The 14,449-nt window shown below is 45.6% G+C and overlaps 2 protein-coding genes across 5 annotated transcripts; one reads left to right on the forward strand and one right to left on the reverse strand.

Annotated features, from left to right (window-relative positions):
* Nucleotides 1–3,021: 3,021 nt before the first annotated feature.
* il7r (interleukin 7 receptor) lies at nucleotides 3,022–7,418 on the forward strand. 2 transcript variants are annotated; one of them, XM_026297953.2, is made up of 8 exons: nucleotides 3,022–3,555; nucleotides 4,087–4,228; nucleotides 4,309–4,460; nucleotides 5,161–5,312; nucleotides 5,383–5,539; nucleotides 5,621–5,717; nucleotides 5,801–5,873; nucleotides 6,483–7,418. In XM_026297953.2, exons 1-8 carry the CDS (start codon nucleotides 3,474–3,476, stop codon nucleotides 6,855–6,857), a joined length of 1,230 nt encoding a protein of 409 aa, XP_026153738.1. In that variant the 5' UTR covers nucleotides 3,022–3,473; the 3' UTR covers nucleotides 6,858–7,418. The 2 variants fall into 2 exon arrangements, with proteins under 2 accessions (XP_026153738.1, XP_026153737.1); XM_026297952.2 differs by having other exon boundaries at nucleotides 3,023–3,555; nucleotides 5,383–5,717.
* A 1,614-nt stretch (nucleotides 7,419–9,032) lies between these two features.
* capslb (calcyphosine-like b) lies at nucleotides 9,033–14,075 on the reverse strand. 3 transcript variants are annotated; one of them, XM_026297957.1, is made up of 6 exons: nucleotides 13,955–14,075; nucleotides 12,691–12,829; nucleotides 10,543–10,720; nucleotides 10,261–10,470; nucleotides 10,031–10,147; nucleotides 9,350–9,464 (listed from the first exon to the last, which is right to left on the reverse strand). In XM_026297957.1, the coding sequence occupies exons 2-5, from the start codon at nucleotides 12,825–12,827 to the stop codon at nucleotides 10,046–10,048; spliced, it is 627 nt and encodes a 208-aa protein (XP_026153742.1). In that variant the 5' UTR covers nucleotides 12,828–12,829; nucleotides 13,955–14,075; the 3' UTR covers nucleotides 9,350–9,464; nucleotides 10,031–10,045. The 3 variants fall into 3 exon arrangements, with proteins under 3 accessions (XP_026153741.1, XP_026153742.1, XP_026153740.1); XM_026297955.1 differs by having other exon boundaries at nucleotides 12,691–12,857; nucleotides 13,955–13,972; XM_026297956.2 differs by lacking the exon at nucleotides 10,031–10,147 and having other exon boundaries at nucleotides 9,033–9,464; nucleotides 12,691–12,857; nucleotides 13,955–13,972.
* Between the last annotated feature and the right edge of the window lie 374 nt (nucleotides 14,076–14,449).

Consider the following 14,449-nt stretch of genomic DNA (forward strand, 5'->3'; position numbering starts at 1 on the left):
TCATGGTATGGGTGTAGGTGTAAAGACATAAATAGACGTAGCGTCTCTACACGTATGTGCATGTATGGGAAGGACATCCTGAGCAGGGAGCAGCTACTCAGCACCAACAGGAGACGTTTGCTCTCACTCTTCACCCAACAGCTCAGCAAACCACAGCGTTGCCGCTCCAATATTACACTTCACTGCATCAGATGCTGGCTGCAGCTGCTCTGATTTCTGATCCTAAATATCTCTTCATATACACACATTGAAACGTAATTATGCCTTCATTCATGCTGACTGATTCTCATGCTGAAGCCTCAGGTCTTAACTAACAGAACATGTGATTACAGACCAAAGACCCGGAAGTGGTCAGCCCTGATTCAGACCTTTTTCTGTTCTTACCCACAAAGGGTCTTAACCTCTGACCTTTCAAACCGCTAACACATTGTCTACTTGCTATACTGCTGCACTGATCTGCTGGAGGTTTTTCTTCTGTTCAAACATTATAGGATGTTTTCCCCAAATAGTGAACAATAGGGAGGAGATGTCCTCACAAACAAGACAGAGTTTTGAAAGCTGAGGTCAGCATGGCCCTCACTTGACCTAAAAGCTGGGACTAACCCAGGCCTGTTGGAGGTGAGATCAGGGCAAAGGACAAAGACCCCAGATTCAAATCCAGGTCGTGCACAAATCACTTGGAAAAGAAAAAGAAGGATGCAGAGCCATCGGTCATCACGTGACCTCCTCGTCAGACGAACTCAGTCCCACAGAACCTGCTGGGACAAACTGGGCTTTAGGGTCAAAGCCAACAAATACACAGCAGCTCTGACAGATCCCAGCAAGACACCTGGAAAAACCCACAGTTTGCAAAGGTGCATATTTTCAGGAACCACAAGTCTGAAACTTTAAATCTGATAAAAACTTGAATAAAAACTTTGTAAAACCTGAAGTTTTCAAGTACTCAAACTTTTGGGGGGTAGTGTACTTCTAATACTTGTGACTGATTATATGTGTGTACTTTTACTAACTTCTGTGTGAGATCTAAGAAGTTCTGATATTTGAAGTACATTTTACTGTTAATACTTCTGTATTTTCACTTAAGTAGAATTTTACAATTAAGACCTTTATTGCAATGTAGGATTTACACTGTAATGGTACATCGTCAGATGAGTTCACTTCTTAACAGTATTCTGTGTGTAGTATGTACTCTGTACTGTGTGTAATATATACTCTGTGTACTGTGTGCAGTATATACTGTGTGCAGTGTGTACTGTGTGTAGTATCTACTGTGTAGTATGTACTGTGTACAGTATGTACTGTGTGTAGTATTTACTCTGTGTACTGTGTGCGGTATGTACTGTGTGTAGTATGTACTGTGTGCAGTGTGTACTGTGTGTAGTATCTACTGTGTAGTATGTACTGTGTACAGTATGTACTGTGTGCAGTGTGTACTGCGTGTAGTATCTACTGTGTAGTATGTACTGTGTGCTGTATGTACTCTGTGTACTGTGTGCAGTATGTATGTGTGCATACAGGTGACAGTCCAGGTCCCCTCCCCCGGTGCCTCCAGGACTTTGGGCCCCCCAGGATCAGGCTTGCAGGTGGCTCCTTCCCCATCAGCAGCTCAGGGGAGCGACCCCACAGCCGTGAAGCCGCAGCTGCAGCGGCGATGCTGAGCGGAGATATGAGGCGTGTGGTTTGGCGGGGGCGGCTGAGCACTCGCAGCTCAGAGCCTGTTTTTGTCTGAGCACAACAGGATCTGTAGCTGCTTCCAGACCAGGTCTCCTTCACAGACCAGGGTCATTGAAGCAGAGAAGCTGAAGCTGTCCTCGTTTCCTTCCATGAATTTACCCTAAATGCTCAGCGCCTCAGTCCCTGCACCCACTGGGCCTCATCTCCACCCACGGCTCAGCCCCAGCACCCAGTGCAGGAAGCTCTGCCCTTCACACTCAGAGCGAGATCTTCGAAGTTGGTCAGACGCAGAGAAGAGACTTGACTCTGGTACCAAATAAACAGGAAGAACAACAGACTGACGTAGCCAACGCTAAAGCTAAATGACCTTTGACCTGTAGACGTGAGCATTTATTCTAACTCGCAGATGAAACAGCAGGTTCAGCAGGGTGGCGTTCAGGTTGCATCACATCACAGGTGAGAAAGTGGGCGGGGCTTGAATATGTCAGTGTTTGTGTCTCCCATCAGCCCCGTCTCACGGGCGCAGGTGTGGCAGCTGCTGCATCAGGGCAGTTTGGTGCTGGTTCTGTTTCTGCTGCTGCTGGTTTGACTGGTGCACAAAAACACATCAGCTCAGGTCAAGGCAGCAGGTGTTGCACCATCATTTCCCAGCATGCCTTGCTTCACGACATGCATTGTGCGTTTCTGTGAAAGTCCCTGAAACAGAGTAGGAAACGGTGCCACCCACGACAAGGCCTGCAGCCTGCACGGCTCCTGGGACGCTGAGGACAAGGACCCAGAGTGTCTCAGCGATTCTGTGGGACTGGACAGAAAAAGGAAACTGAAGTGTGAACAACAGGACCAGAACCATCGTGCTGCCAGGAGGCTGTTGTTGTGTACAGGTGTCAGACGTGTGGTCACATGTTGTTGTGTCAGAGTTACCTGGGCCGACTCTGGAGCTCATAGTAAATTAGACTCGTACCGAGTGGCCTCATTTGAAAACAAACCAGATCAGGGAGCAGACAGGAAGTGGTTTGTAGGTTACTGGTTAGGGTTTATGCTTCATAGTTGCTGTTTGACACAGAGGAAGACTCATGTTGTTCTCACTCACAAACGTGTTGTTCTGCACAGACAGTTACAAAAGCACAGTGTGAGCACAGTTATGTCGTTTATGAACAGTTTCCACACTCACATCTTGGTGGTAACCACTGGTTTTAGTTTCTGCTGTTTCAAGTTAGACCAGTATCACATATCTGTGTCAGGGCTTTTGGTCTGAGGCAGAAAAACCTCCCCAAAAATCCCTTGACGTGGATTTTACTGCAGCTTTTTTTACTTGCACTTTTCCTGTTTTGCTCAGACTGCTGCAGTCTCTGAAATCTGTAAGAGCAGCTGGAATCAGGTCCCCCTGAGATCAGGTCAGTGATCCAGATGTTGAAAAGTACTGACAGCAGCTGTTCTGTCAGCGTGTTGCTGACGGATGTGATGATTATTCCAGTTTGCTCAGCTGCAGGTTATTGAGCCCAGACACACCTGAGCAGGTGTCAGGTAAAGGTGGTGCAGGGGAAGTACTGTGTTTTCTGATGTAGCGGAGGTGCTTAGGATGAAACTGAACATCTGCCTAACGGGGGTGTAATGGGCTGGATACCGTCAGCTCGTCTTTTCTCCGGTAAAACTGCACAAACCGATTTTTGATTTGCACAACATCCTGTGACTAACCCGCCACGGCCCCTCCTCCTTCCTGCCGCTCGATAGAAAAGCTCTGAGCTGCTGCAGGGATCGGAGAGAGCCGAGGACCGGCTGGGTTCGTCCGAGCGGCTGAGATGTTCGGCTGGAGGTTCGCGCTGCTGCTGCTGCTCCCGATCGGGACCCGGGCTCAGAGCGGAGACGGAGACGCCGACACAGGTGAGGAGATCATTTCCGCTGTCCGAGTTTACCTGTTGGAGGTTCACGTCAGGACCAGGTGGTGATGAATAATTTCACATCTGCGTTAAATGAGTCAGAACCAGAGTCAGCCCGAGCTCCAAGAAGCGGCAGATCCAGAGTCAGAGCCGGAAATGTTGGTAGTTGATGACAGTAATTGTAAACACTGTAATATAATTACTGTGATCAATATATCATCATCATCATCATCATTATCATCATCATCATCATTATCGTTATTATTATTATCATTGTTGTTGTGGTTGTTCCACACAGCGGACTGAGAGGCTTCATAATAAACAACCTGCAGCCTTTAGTGCGGATCCAGCTGCTGCCGCTTTTTGTCTTTGCTCAGTAAAAACCCAGTGACGGTCGCGTCTTTGACTTTGACTGAAAAACCTCTGACCTGGTTTTACTTCAGGGTTTCGGTAAAACCCGATGTGCACAGCGGTTCTGGTTGTGGTCTAACAGCAACTCGGGATTAAGAAAAGCGGCTGTGCTGTTTCCCCCCAGAGCCCAGAATCAGCTGCACCTCCCACATCACGAAAAAAGAAAACAGCCTGAGCTGTCGGCTGCTCGGAACCAGACCCGATGACGAGGACGATGAAGACGATGAGGACGAACAGGTCGACGGCATCGAGAGGATGAGCCTGTGGTAAAACATCTGTAAAGTCTTGGTTCTGTGGGCTTGTCGGGGCAGGTTGCTGACAGGTGTCACTGTCCACCTGTTCACAGTTACAACGACCTGGACGAGCCGGTGGAGACGTGTTTTAAGAACAATAGCGACACTCTGCTCTTCAAGGAGACACCTGTGATCGAATTCAACCTGACCGTCCACCTGAAGAGAGGAGGCTCCGTGTCAACCAATATGGACCTGAAGAAGATCGGTAAGTCAGCTGGAGTCACACAGTTAGAGGAGCTCCGGTAAACGGGCCTGAATGTGAACCGAACAGCCTGCCCCCTGATCCACTAGGACATTTATATTAATTCAATTCAATTCAATTCAATTTTATTTGTATAGCGCCAAATCACAATACAAATCATCTCAAGGCACTTTACAAAAACTAAAACTAAAAACCCAACAAATCCCTTATGAGCAAGCACTTGGCGACAGTGGAGAGGAAAAAACTCCCTTTAACGGAACAAAAAAACCTCCAGCAGAACCGGGCTCAGTTTGGGCGGCCATCTGCCTCGACCGGTTGGGGTGAGTGGATAGAGCAGAGAGAAAAGAACAGCAACAATAAACAACAAATAGACACTGCAGGTTGGTGGGGCCAGTAACTGCACATCAGCGATAAACAGCTCCAGGACCAGGGACACCTGCAGAAGGTACAGGGAGAGAGAGAGAGAGAGGGAGGGGGAGAGAGAGGCTTATTAAGGTTTCTCTTTTCTGTCTAATGACCCAACTTCAGTCCACGTCCCTGAAACGTCTCAACATTGAAGGATTTTCTCAAAATGACTTTCACTGTGAAACCTGCAGCTTCAGCAGCTGTGAAGCTCTGAAGGCTTCTGGTTTACAGACCTCCCATGGCCTGAGGTTCACCTGAAACCTGATCAGTCCAACTGTCTTTGGCTGTGTCCCTGCAGTGAAACCCAATGCCCCCCAAGTGTGGAACGTCACTTTCAACCAGGACTCCAAACAGGTGGTCATTCTCATCCGCACTCCGTACCACAAAGATTACCTGAAGGTGGAGAACCAGCTCTTCCAGCTGCACATCTGCACCGAAGGCAGCGAAATGGTATGTGGCTCTGATTCCTCCTCATGTTGCAGCACTGGCTGCTTTCTCACTGTTTTCTCTTTGACCTCAGACTCAGAACATCTCCTCGTCCGACACCATGATGATCGACATGGAGCGCCTCCAGAAAAACACAGAGTACCAAGTCCGAGTGCGGGCGATACCGCTGATATATCTGCAGGGCAGCTGGAGCAAGTGGAGCGAGCCCTACAGTTTCTTCTCACCTCCAGGTGAGAAGGACTCAGCGCGGGACACATTTGCCTTTGGTACAGACAGAAGACCTGCAGAACTTCTCTCTGCTTCTCTTGCAGAGTTGAGCAAAGGCCAGAGGTTCCTGTACCTGCTGATCATGGGCCTCATCTTTGTGGTGACCCTGGTTTCCAGCGTAGTTGTCCTCTGCAAAAACAAGTAGGACGTTTCTGCTTTCATGTCAGAAAACCAGTGAAACTACAGGTTTCACATATTAAAACGAATCTTTTCTTCCTTCGCAGAATCTTCACCTACATGTGGCCGAGGATCCCACATCCTAAACACACGCTGGTGCAGATCTACAAACCAAACACAGTGAGTCATTGCACATCTGCCCTTCACGTTTTATGACTTTAACATGTCAGCATTTGTTTGTTCAGGAGCCATAGAGTCTGACTCAGCCGGAGCCTGTTTACCTGCTTTATCTCAGACCACGGTGAGACGGGCTGTGACTAGTGCCAGGATCCTGCTCATTATTATTATTATTATTGTTATTATTATTTATCTATCTGCAGAGTGAAACAGTGTGTGATCAGATCTGCCTCCTCATCTGTTCTGGTTCTGGGTTTGGGCCTTTCACAGGCGTCTCCATGCTGCCACTGTAGGAACATACAGGATTTATATTTGACCAGTACTCCCAGTTTGGGAACCACTGGTCCACCTTGTTCTTTTTTACATGTTTCAGCAAATCTGATTTTAACCAGTTTAGCCACAAAATGTTTTAAATGCTGGTCAGCCCTCCACCCAAACCTTTCACTACAGGGATGAAAAGACAAAAGCTTTTATTTTTATAATTTTCTACATTTTGACAGAGGGAGATTCTGTTGATCAGAATCTCTGTGCTGGTCCACATGCTCCTGGTCCAGGTTGGACAAGCAGCTTTAACTCTGGGTCCTGATTCTGAATGTGTCTCTACCTTTGCAGGGCCTGCTGTTGCACTTCAGCCCTGAGGTGTTCAGTGCCCTTACGGTCTTCCCGCAGGAGAAAGCAGAGGAGCAGCCCATTGAAGATTCCCAGCCTTCGATCGGTTCCGCTGCTGCTGACAGGTCTCAGTCCAGTGACCCCTGCTCCACCCAGAGCTCTGACTGCAGGAGCACCAACAGTGTCAGCACAGAGGAGCTGGAGCTCTCCGCCCTGCTGAGCCAGAGCTCCTCCGACGGAGAGGATGGCTCCCCGATCACCGGTCCATCCCCCATCAACGTCCCCCAGCCCGGGGACGGACATGAAGCCGAGACATTGGGGGTGAGTCAGCAGGAGGAGGCGTACGTCACCATGTCCAGGTTCTATCAGATCAAGTAGATCAGGATGAAGACCGGTATTGGACACACAGCACCAGAACCAGTTTATCAAACTTCTAAGAATTACACTTCAGGATGTTCTAACACAGTGATTCCCAACCTGTGGGTCAGGGCCTCCCATGAGGACCAGTCTGAGGGTCGTTCCATCAGGAAAGGATGGATAAGGGTTTCTCTTTTTGTCTCCACGTGTGAGGCTCAGCCATGCTAGCGGCTGGACTCTTAGTCCACTAATCCTGACTCTGCTGCCTCAGAGGCCACCAGGTGTTGTCTCAGCAGCTGCTGATGGATTTCACAGACTTTGAGTTTTCCGCCGTTGGACTGATTCTTCACACCTGCAAAACTGATGAAGTCTGTACTTTGTGTTGAGCATTTGGCTCCAACACCGCTGTGTTTCAGTACAGTCTGCTAGCATGGCCACAGCCTCAGTCTGGTTCTGCTCAAATTCTGAAAAGCTTGACTTTTTTATGCTCCTAGAACTCCTTCAACTCAAATCAGTCTGAGAAGGAAAAACTTCAGTAGAGCTGACCTGGCTGGGAACCACTGACCTCAACTGAAAAAATCCCGTTATGTAGCAAAAGCACACACTTTGTAATCTGCAGTCAACCTGAATGAAGGTAATTCAAAAGGCACACGGGCAGTTTGGGCAATGTTTTTTTTTTTCTTACCAAGTAAAAGTGGAGGTTTTTATTTTTCAGTCCAAAACGTCACTGGCAGCAGTTTGTTCACCTGCTTATTGACATGTAGCATTTGAGATCATCTGTTGCTTTGAGTGATCTCATGATTTTATCAGGTACTTTCCCACACTGTCTCAGATGTTGTGTACTGACATACGTCCTCATGCATGCAGTCACCTGGTTCAGACCAGAAATGGCTGTTGAAGGATCCTCGCAGTGTTTCTGTGTGTTTTACCAGAACACCGGACTGGTGCCATCCAGGCCACACACTGGCTAAAGATTCACTTCATCTGTAGCTGAACAGCCAGTGGATTATTTCAGATTGGTTTCTGTTTGCTGTCTGGAAGGAAATTTACAGCATGATTTGGATTTTTACACCTAGAGAACCCGTAGAACCGTATGCCCACTAGAATTCCTCAGTGACCACAAAGGACTGTACCACACAAAAGACCTTGAACCTCTGAAATGACCTGTTAGAAAACCACAATAAGCACCTGATGGATCCCTAGAAACATATTAAGGACACCTTAAACCGCTACAACCATCTAATGGGTCAGCAGAACCTTCTAAAGGACACTTCTTGGATCAGTAGTATCTCCTGAGGGACTACCAAAACCCCAATGACCAGTAGGACATCAAAGGATCACAACATAGAATCTCCTAAGTCACTAAGAGAACACTGAACCTGCTAGAAGACACCTAGAACTTTCGTAGTTACCACAAGAACCATAAAAACACACCTAAAGGAACTGTAGAACCAGTTGCAGGACCCCTGAAATCTCTTCATTTACTGGTAGGGGCAACACAATCTGTCTTTAATTCCCAGTAGATGCACTTAAAGGAGTCCTAGAACCTATTCAATAATCAATAGAACCACCTAAAGAACTCCTAACCACTTTGCCGTAGGCCCAGCTAGAACCCCTAAAATGAACCAGAACAACCACCTACAGGAACCTCTGTAACAGATCTTAGAACCACAGCTGGGACCACAAGAACATCCTTTATTATGTAATGTAGAAATGATCTTTCAGAGCCCCTGAGTCCTGGTTCCTGCACTCATTCGTTCTGTCCTGTAAATGAATTGTATAAACATGCTGAAGCACCAGTGAGGTTCTTTAGAGAAAGCTGCTTATATCTAAACTCATCTCCACTGAAACTGTCGGAGAACTAAACTCTGCTGGAGTTCCCCATGGCCTGGCTCCTCCTGGACCCCGGTACAGGTCGCGATGGCCGTCCTGACTGCAGCTGGGCTGTCGATGTGCTGCTGCAACAACCGACTATTTCTGTCTGTGGTTTGAGTCGAGCCATAGAAACGACAGACACGATGCTGCTTCTCAAAATAACACACCCAACAGCTTGTTCTTCATAGCAACAGCTGGAATAAATACACAGAATGTGTCTTCTCTGAGTCACATGTCTGAATCTAAACTTCCTCTCCAGGGCTCTCTGACCTAAAGTCTCTGTACGTGTTAACCATGTGTTAAGGTTCGACTGTACATTGTTTAACCAGTGTTTTTTATTTAAACAGCCCATCATGTTGCATATCAATGACAATAAAGTAGAAAATTAAAGACAAAACAAAACAGTTTGTTTGTGATTACCTGAACATACTGTTCTACTTTTACAAAGTGACTCTTTGAACTATAAAACTCACTGCGACCACTGGGATAGAAATCATGTCTAACTTCTCAAACCGAAGAGGAAATTATGAAGAGCTGAATATGATCAACTCACCACATCATAATGGTAATTACTTAAAAATCATCCTGATCGTGGTTTAAAGGTCACATCGTAATTAATGGTAGTTTGGAGTTCATGTCCTTTGATTCAGTTCAGACTTTCCAGGCGTTTCTCATCATTAGAATAAAGTAGGCGTCGCTGTCAATGGAGGCGCTGACTCCACTGTAATAGTTGACAAACTCCTCTTTGGTCACCTGTCGACGAGGACACACGTTAGTCAGAGCAGCTTCACTAAGAAGGAGCAGGCCTGAAAACTTTTCCACCATGATCAGCAGCTGTTCATCCACACACACACACACACACACACACACACACACATACACACAGATGCATGTACACACATACACATGAACCTATATAGATATGTTGACACATACGCACACACGCTTGGATAGGTATACATACATGTACATAGACACATAATATACACACACACTGAAGAAGGTTATCATGGATGGAGGCAGCAGAGTTAGTGCAGAAACTGAAGTTTATAAAAGGGTCAGTAAAGTCGAAGGTGATTGGACAGAACCCTGACAGCTGAACTCTGACAAACACCAGCCGCCACGTTTGTATGTTGTATGGTTCTTAGTGTCTGTGTAACATTTAATACGTCATTTTCTATTTTAATGCATTTTAAATAAAAACCATACAACATACTGAGCAGAATCACTCTGATCACATTATGAGGAGACTCCTGTAGTTAACAGAAAACACCATGAGATGGAAAACCCAGCCGCCACCTGCACGTCAGCTCATTTACCAGAACGATGTAAAGTCACAGTTTCCAGGCATTTCTCATCATCACAATAAAGTAGACGTCTGTATCGATGGATGCACTCACGCCAGCATAATAATTTATGAACTCCTCCTGGGTCACCTTCAGAGAGTAACACCAGCATCAACAAACTCACACCTGTGGGGAAATTACTGCCCGACAGACGGAAAGAAGCTGCTGAAAACGTCCAAATAAGACTTTTTTTTTTTTTTTACCTTTCCATCTTTGTCGTAAGGAGAGTCAAAGCTGTCCAGGAATTTTCTGAAGATCTGGTCCTCTGTCCACTCCCCATTCTGATACTTTGGGTGGGACTTGGCATTATAAACCCCCCTCAGGTCTTCAATGGTGATCACCCCGTCACCCGTCCTGTCCAGCTTCCGAAACGCCTGCATGACCACCTCCTTCCTGGCCTGAGACATGGGAGGCTGCAAGGAACAGATGGAGGGAGATCAGAAAGGTCAAATAACCGGGAGAGGTTCGCTGGTCTGAGTGTTTACCCTCAGAGTGATGAGGAACTCGTCGAAGTCGATGGTCCCGCTCCCATCACGGTCAAACTGTTGGAAGACGGCCGTGGCCTCCTCTTTCTCCATCATGACCCCGTAGTCATTCAGACCCTTCAGGAACTCCTTGAAGTTCAGGGAGCGGTTGTTGTCGTCATCCATTATTCTAAAGGTTCTGGCAAACACAAAGCATCAACAGTGTGAGCTACAGTACTGGAACAGGAACCTGCTGCTTCAGAGATGATAAAAAATATTAATATATCATTAGTAGATATGTGAATGTGTCATTCCCATCAGCCTCATGTTAGTGTGCTAACGGGCTAAACACACGCTCATCACCTGTTCAGGCTATAGAGATGTGACGTCAGCTCTGACCTGCAGCAAACGAAGCATTTAGCTCTTAAAGTAAATAGACCAAGCCACAGGACTGCACCCGGCATTTTAAAACACAACTCACTGTAAGAAAAGGACTCAAATGTAAACACACTTTACAGCGCTGCAGCAACCTTACCTGTGTGCTTTTGTTTGTCCATGTATGCGTGTGTGCATGTGTATGCATATGCACACGTGTGCATGTGTGTGCGTGCGTGCGTGCGTGTGTGTGTGTGTGTGTGTGTGTGTGTGTATGTGTGTGCACTACAGTCGACAGCTGAACATCAGTAAACCACAGAATTATGTGACAATAACCCAACACACATCACAACATCCTGAAGCCGCCGTCGACTCTCACAGCTCCAGGGCAGCAGCACACTCACAGGAAAACAATGAGCTGAGCTAAGCACACACACACACACACACACACACACACACACACACACACACACACACACACACACACACACACACACACACACACACACACAAAAACACTGTACCTCATTAAAAATACTACACCCCATTACGTACATGGGACCCAAAGTACACACACATGTACTGTATTTACTGCAGTAAAAACATGCAGATTACTGTACTTCAGTTAATGTCCTTGTACTTCACACTTTACTCTACAGATCACTCTACTCTGCAGACTACTCTATTCTACCCTACTCTTCTCTATAGACAACTCTACTCTACTCTACTCTACTCTACAGGCTACTCTATTCTACAGGCTACTCTATTCTACAGACTACTCTATTCTACTCTACTCTGCTCTGCTCTACTCTACTCTACTCTACAGACTACCCTACAGACTACTCTACTCTACTCTATTCTACTCTACTCTACTCTACAGGCTACTCTATTCTACAGGCTACTCTACTCTACAGATTACTCTACTCTACTCTACTCTACTCTACTCTGCTCTGCTCTGCTCTGCTCTACTCTACTCTACTCTACAGACTACCCTACAGACTACTCTGCTCTATTCTACTCTATTCTACTCTACTCTGCTCTACAGGCTACTCTATTCTACAGACTACTCTACTCTACTCTACTCTACAGGCTACTCTATTCTACAGACTACTCTACTCTACTCTACTCTACTCTACTCTACTCTACTCTACTCTACTCTATTCTATTCCATTCTACTCTACTCTACAGGCTACTCTACTCTACTCTACTCTACTCTACTCTACAGACTACTCTACTCTACTCTGCTCTGCTCTGCTCTACTCTACTCTACTCTACTCTACTCTACTCTACTCTACAGACTACCCTACAGACTACTCTACTCTATTCTACTCTATTCTACTCTACTCTATTCTACAGACTACTCTACTCTACTCTACTCTACAGGCTACTCTATTCTACAGACTAGACTACTCTACTCTGCTCTACTCTACTCTACTCTACTCTACTCTACTCTACTCTACTCTATTCTATTCCATTCTACTCTACTCTACAGGCTACTCTACTCTACTCTACTCTACAGACTACCCTACAGACTACTCTACTCTACAGACTACGCTACTCTACTCTACTCTACTCTACCACAGCTCATTGTACTTTTCCTGCAGTAAATTAATCTGAATCTGAACTTCTCATCTTTCTGAGGTAAGACCAGAGAAGAGTCTAAAACCTGAATACTGTTTTCTGGCCCCTGTTCAGTCCGGTTTTCTATGCTCTTTGTCAGGAATGACTGATAAAACATCTTCATACTGAATAAAGAGCTGGTTTTATGTTTATGCAGGTGTGGGAGGACCTCACCTGCCGAGACCTTTGATCCCAGACGACCCTCTGGCCAAACACTGCAGTCGCAGCCTCTCCACCGGGTCTGAGCACTCTGACAGCTGACGCTTAGCGTTCACCGCCATCTCTCTGTCGTGTCTCGCCGTCCCTGCCATCTCTGACATCACACAGCACATGGTTGTTCACTTAGACAGAAAACACCCTTTAATAGACGTCTCCTGCCACTGAATGACTTTATACTGCAGTTACACTAATACTGAGATCCAAACATACACTCAGTTTTTATTAAACTCAAGTTTCACACTGAGTTGTTGCTGTATTTTAGTTTTTCCAGCTGGAACCACAGAACATGTTCAGGGTGTTGAACAACTAAATGTCTGTGATCATGGTACAAAAACAAAAAGAAGCTCCTTTCTGCATAACACACTTTTACTTCAGCTACTTCAAGCACATTTTGCTGGTAACACTTCTGGATTTACACAGGCAACCACAGATCACCTGCAGCGTCGCCCTCTTGTGTCACTAGTCCTCCTGACTATTTACTGCCTTTATACCTCGACTGTTATTGCAGGTTTAAGACCTTCCCTGGACATGGCAGCACTTTTTAACTCCTCCTTCCTTTATTTGCTTGTGGAAACAGACACTTTATTACAAAATACAACATATTTTTAATTAAATTACATTAAACACATTATTTTCCATGACTGAACAGTGGCAGGAAGAAGAAAACTTTACCAGCCCGTTTGTTAACAAACAAAAGATCAGCAAGTAGAAAGTGATGGTCTGTCCATTACGTGACAAAAATAAGTGGTGTTTAAAATTAAATTTCCTTCTTTCAACCTCTGAACTAAAAACAAACCATTTCTAGATATTTTTTGGTTACACTCTGCTTTTTGCCTCAACCATAACTAACAAAGTCTGACACAGGTGTGTTGGCACAGGTAGAGCCAGAATCCACCTGGACTGAACTTTCAGTTTGGAATAAAAAGACTTGAAAGAAACATTACAAAATGAGTATGAACAGTCAAATGTACTGTACGTATTGGAAGTAAAAGTATTTGTTGTGCAGAATAGTGTATTGTAGCAGCTGCAACAGTATTTGCAGTATTTTCTGTCCTCATAATGTGGTAGATTACTACAGTATCACAGTTTTCCTGCAGTGAAAGAATCTGAGTGTGACTTCCGGGTTTCTGCAGGTGAACACGTGAGACCAGGAGGCTGCTGGTTCTCAGGTGAGTGTTAGGGATAAATAACAATAATGATGAAAACATGTCGAACTCACCTGAATACAAACACCTCAAGGTTTTTCCGTCGGAAGTTTGACACCGACTCTGCCCTTCCCCAAACAATCCGCTGTTACCATGGAGACCGGCTGCTCTCGGCTCTGATTGGCTGTTGGCAGCAACGAACATTCACGTTAATTAAACAATTAACTGCGGCAGTTTGACAAAGTACTACTACAAATAGTACTACTTCACTCGTTTCTGTACTGTATTTACTACAGTTTGGACTATTGGCGGGTTGTTTCAGTCATGGCTGAAAAAGTCTTCAGACATCACGTCAAACACTTCCTGTGGTTGTTTCACAATAAAAGTACCCCCGTGCTTCACATTGAAACACTTTTATTTGTAAAACAACAGGAAGTGTTGTGTTGTTATTTCAGGATAAATATGTCATGAATAATAGAAACTGCTGAAACATCTTTACATATTCCTCTTTGCCACTTCTTTAATTAAACCTGTTTGTTCATAGTCTTCCGGTTTATTTTTTCAATTAC

This window comes from Mastacembelus armatus, chromosome 12 (genome assembly GCF_900324485.2).
Source record: "Mastacembelus armatus chromosome 12, fMasArm1.2, whole genome shotgun sequence".
In the NCBI taxonomy this organism is placed as follows: domain Eukaryota; kingdom Metazoa; phylum Chordata; class Actinopteri; order Synbranchiformes; family Mastacembelidae; genus Mastacembelus; species Mastacembelus armatus.

What these genes read in the sequence shown, in the direction of transcription:
- il7r (XM_026297952.2), top strand. Translation starts at nt 3,474, where the DNA reads ATGTTCGGCTGGAGGTTCGCGCTGCTGCTGCTGCTCCCGATCGGGACC. An exon ending in GCACCGAAGGCAGCGAAATG is followed by an intron (nt 5,313 to 5,382) that starts GTATGTGGCTCT and finishes CTTTGACCTCAG; the next exon opens with ACTCAGAACATCTCCTCGTC. An exon ending in AGATCTACAAACCAAACACA is followed by an intron (nt 5,874 to 6,482) that starts GTGAGTCATTGC and finishes CTACCTTTGCAG; the next exon opens with GGCCTGCTGTTGCACTTCAG.
- capslb (XM_026297956.2), bottom strand. Translation starts at nt 12,848, where the DNA reads ATGTGCTGTGTGATGTCAGAGATGGCAGGGACGGCGAGACACGACAGA. An exon ending in GGGATCAAAGGTCTCGGCAG is followed by an intron (nt 10,721 to 12,690) that starts GTGAGGTCCTCC and finishes TGTGTTTGCCAG; the next exon opens with AACCTTTAGAATAATGGATG. An exon ending in CTTACGACAAAGATGGAAAG is followed by an intron (nt 9,465 to 10,260) that starts GTAAAAAAAAAA and finishes CCTCGTCGACAG; the next exon opens with GTGACCAAAGAGGAGTTTGT.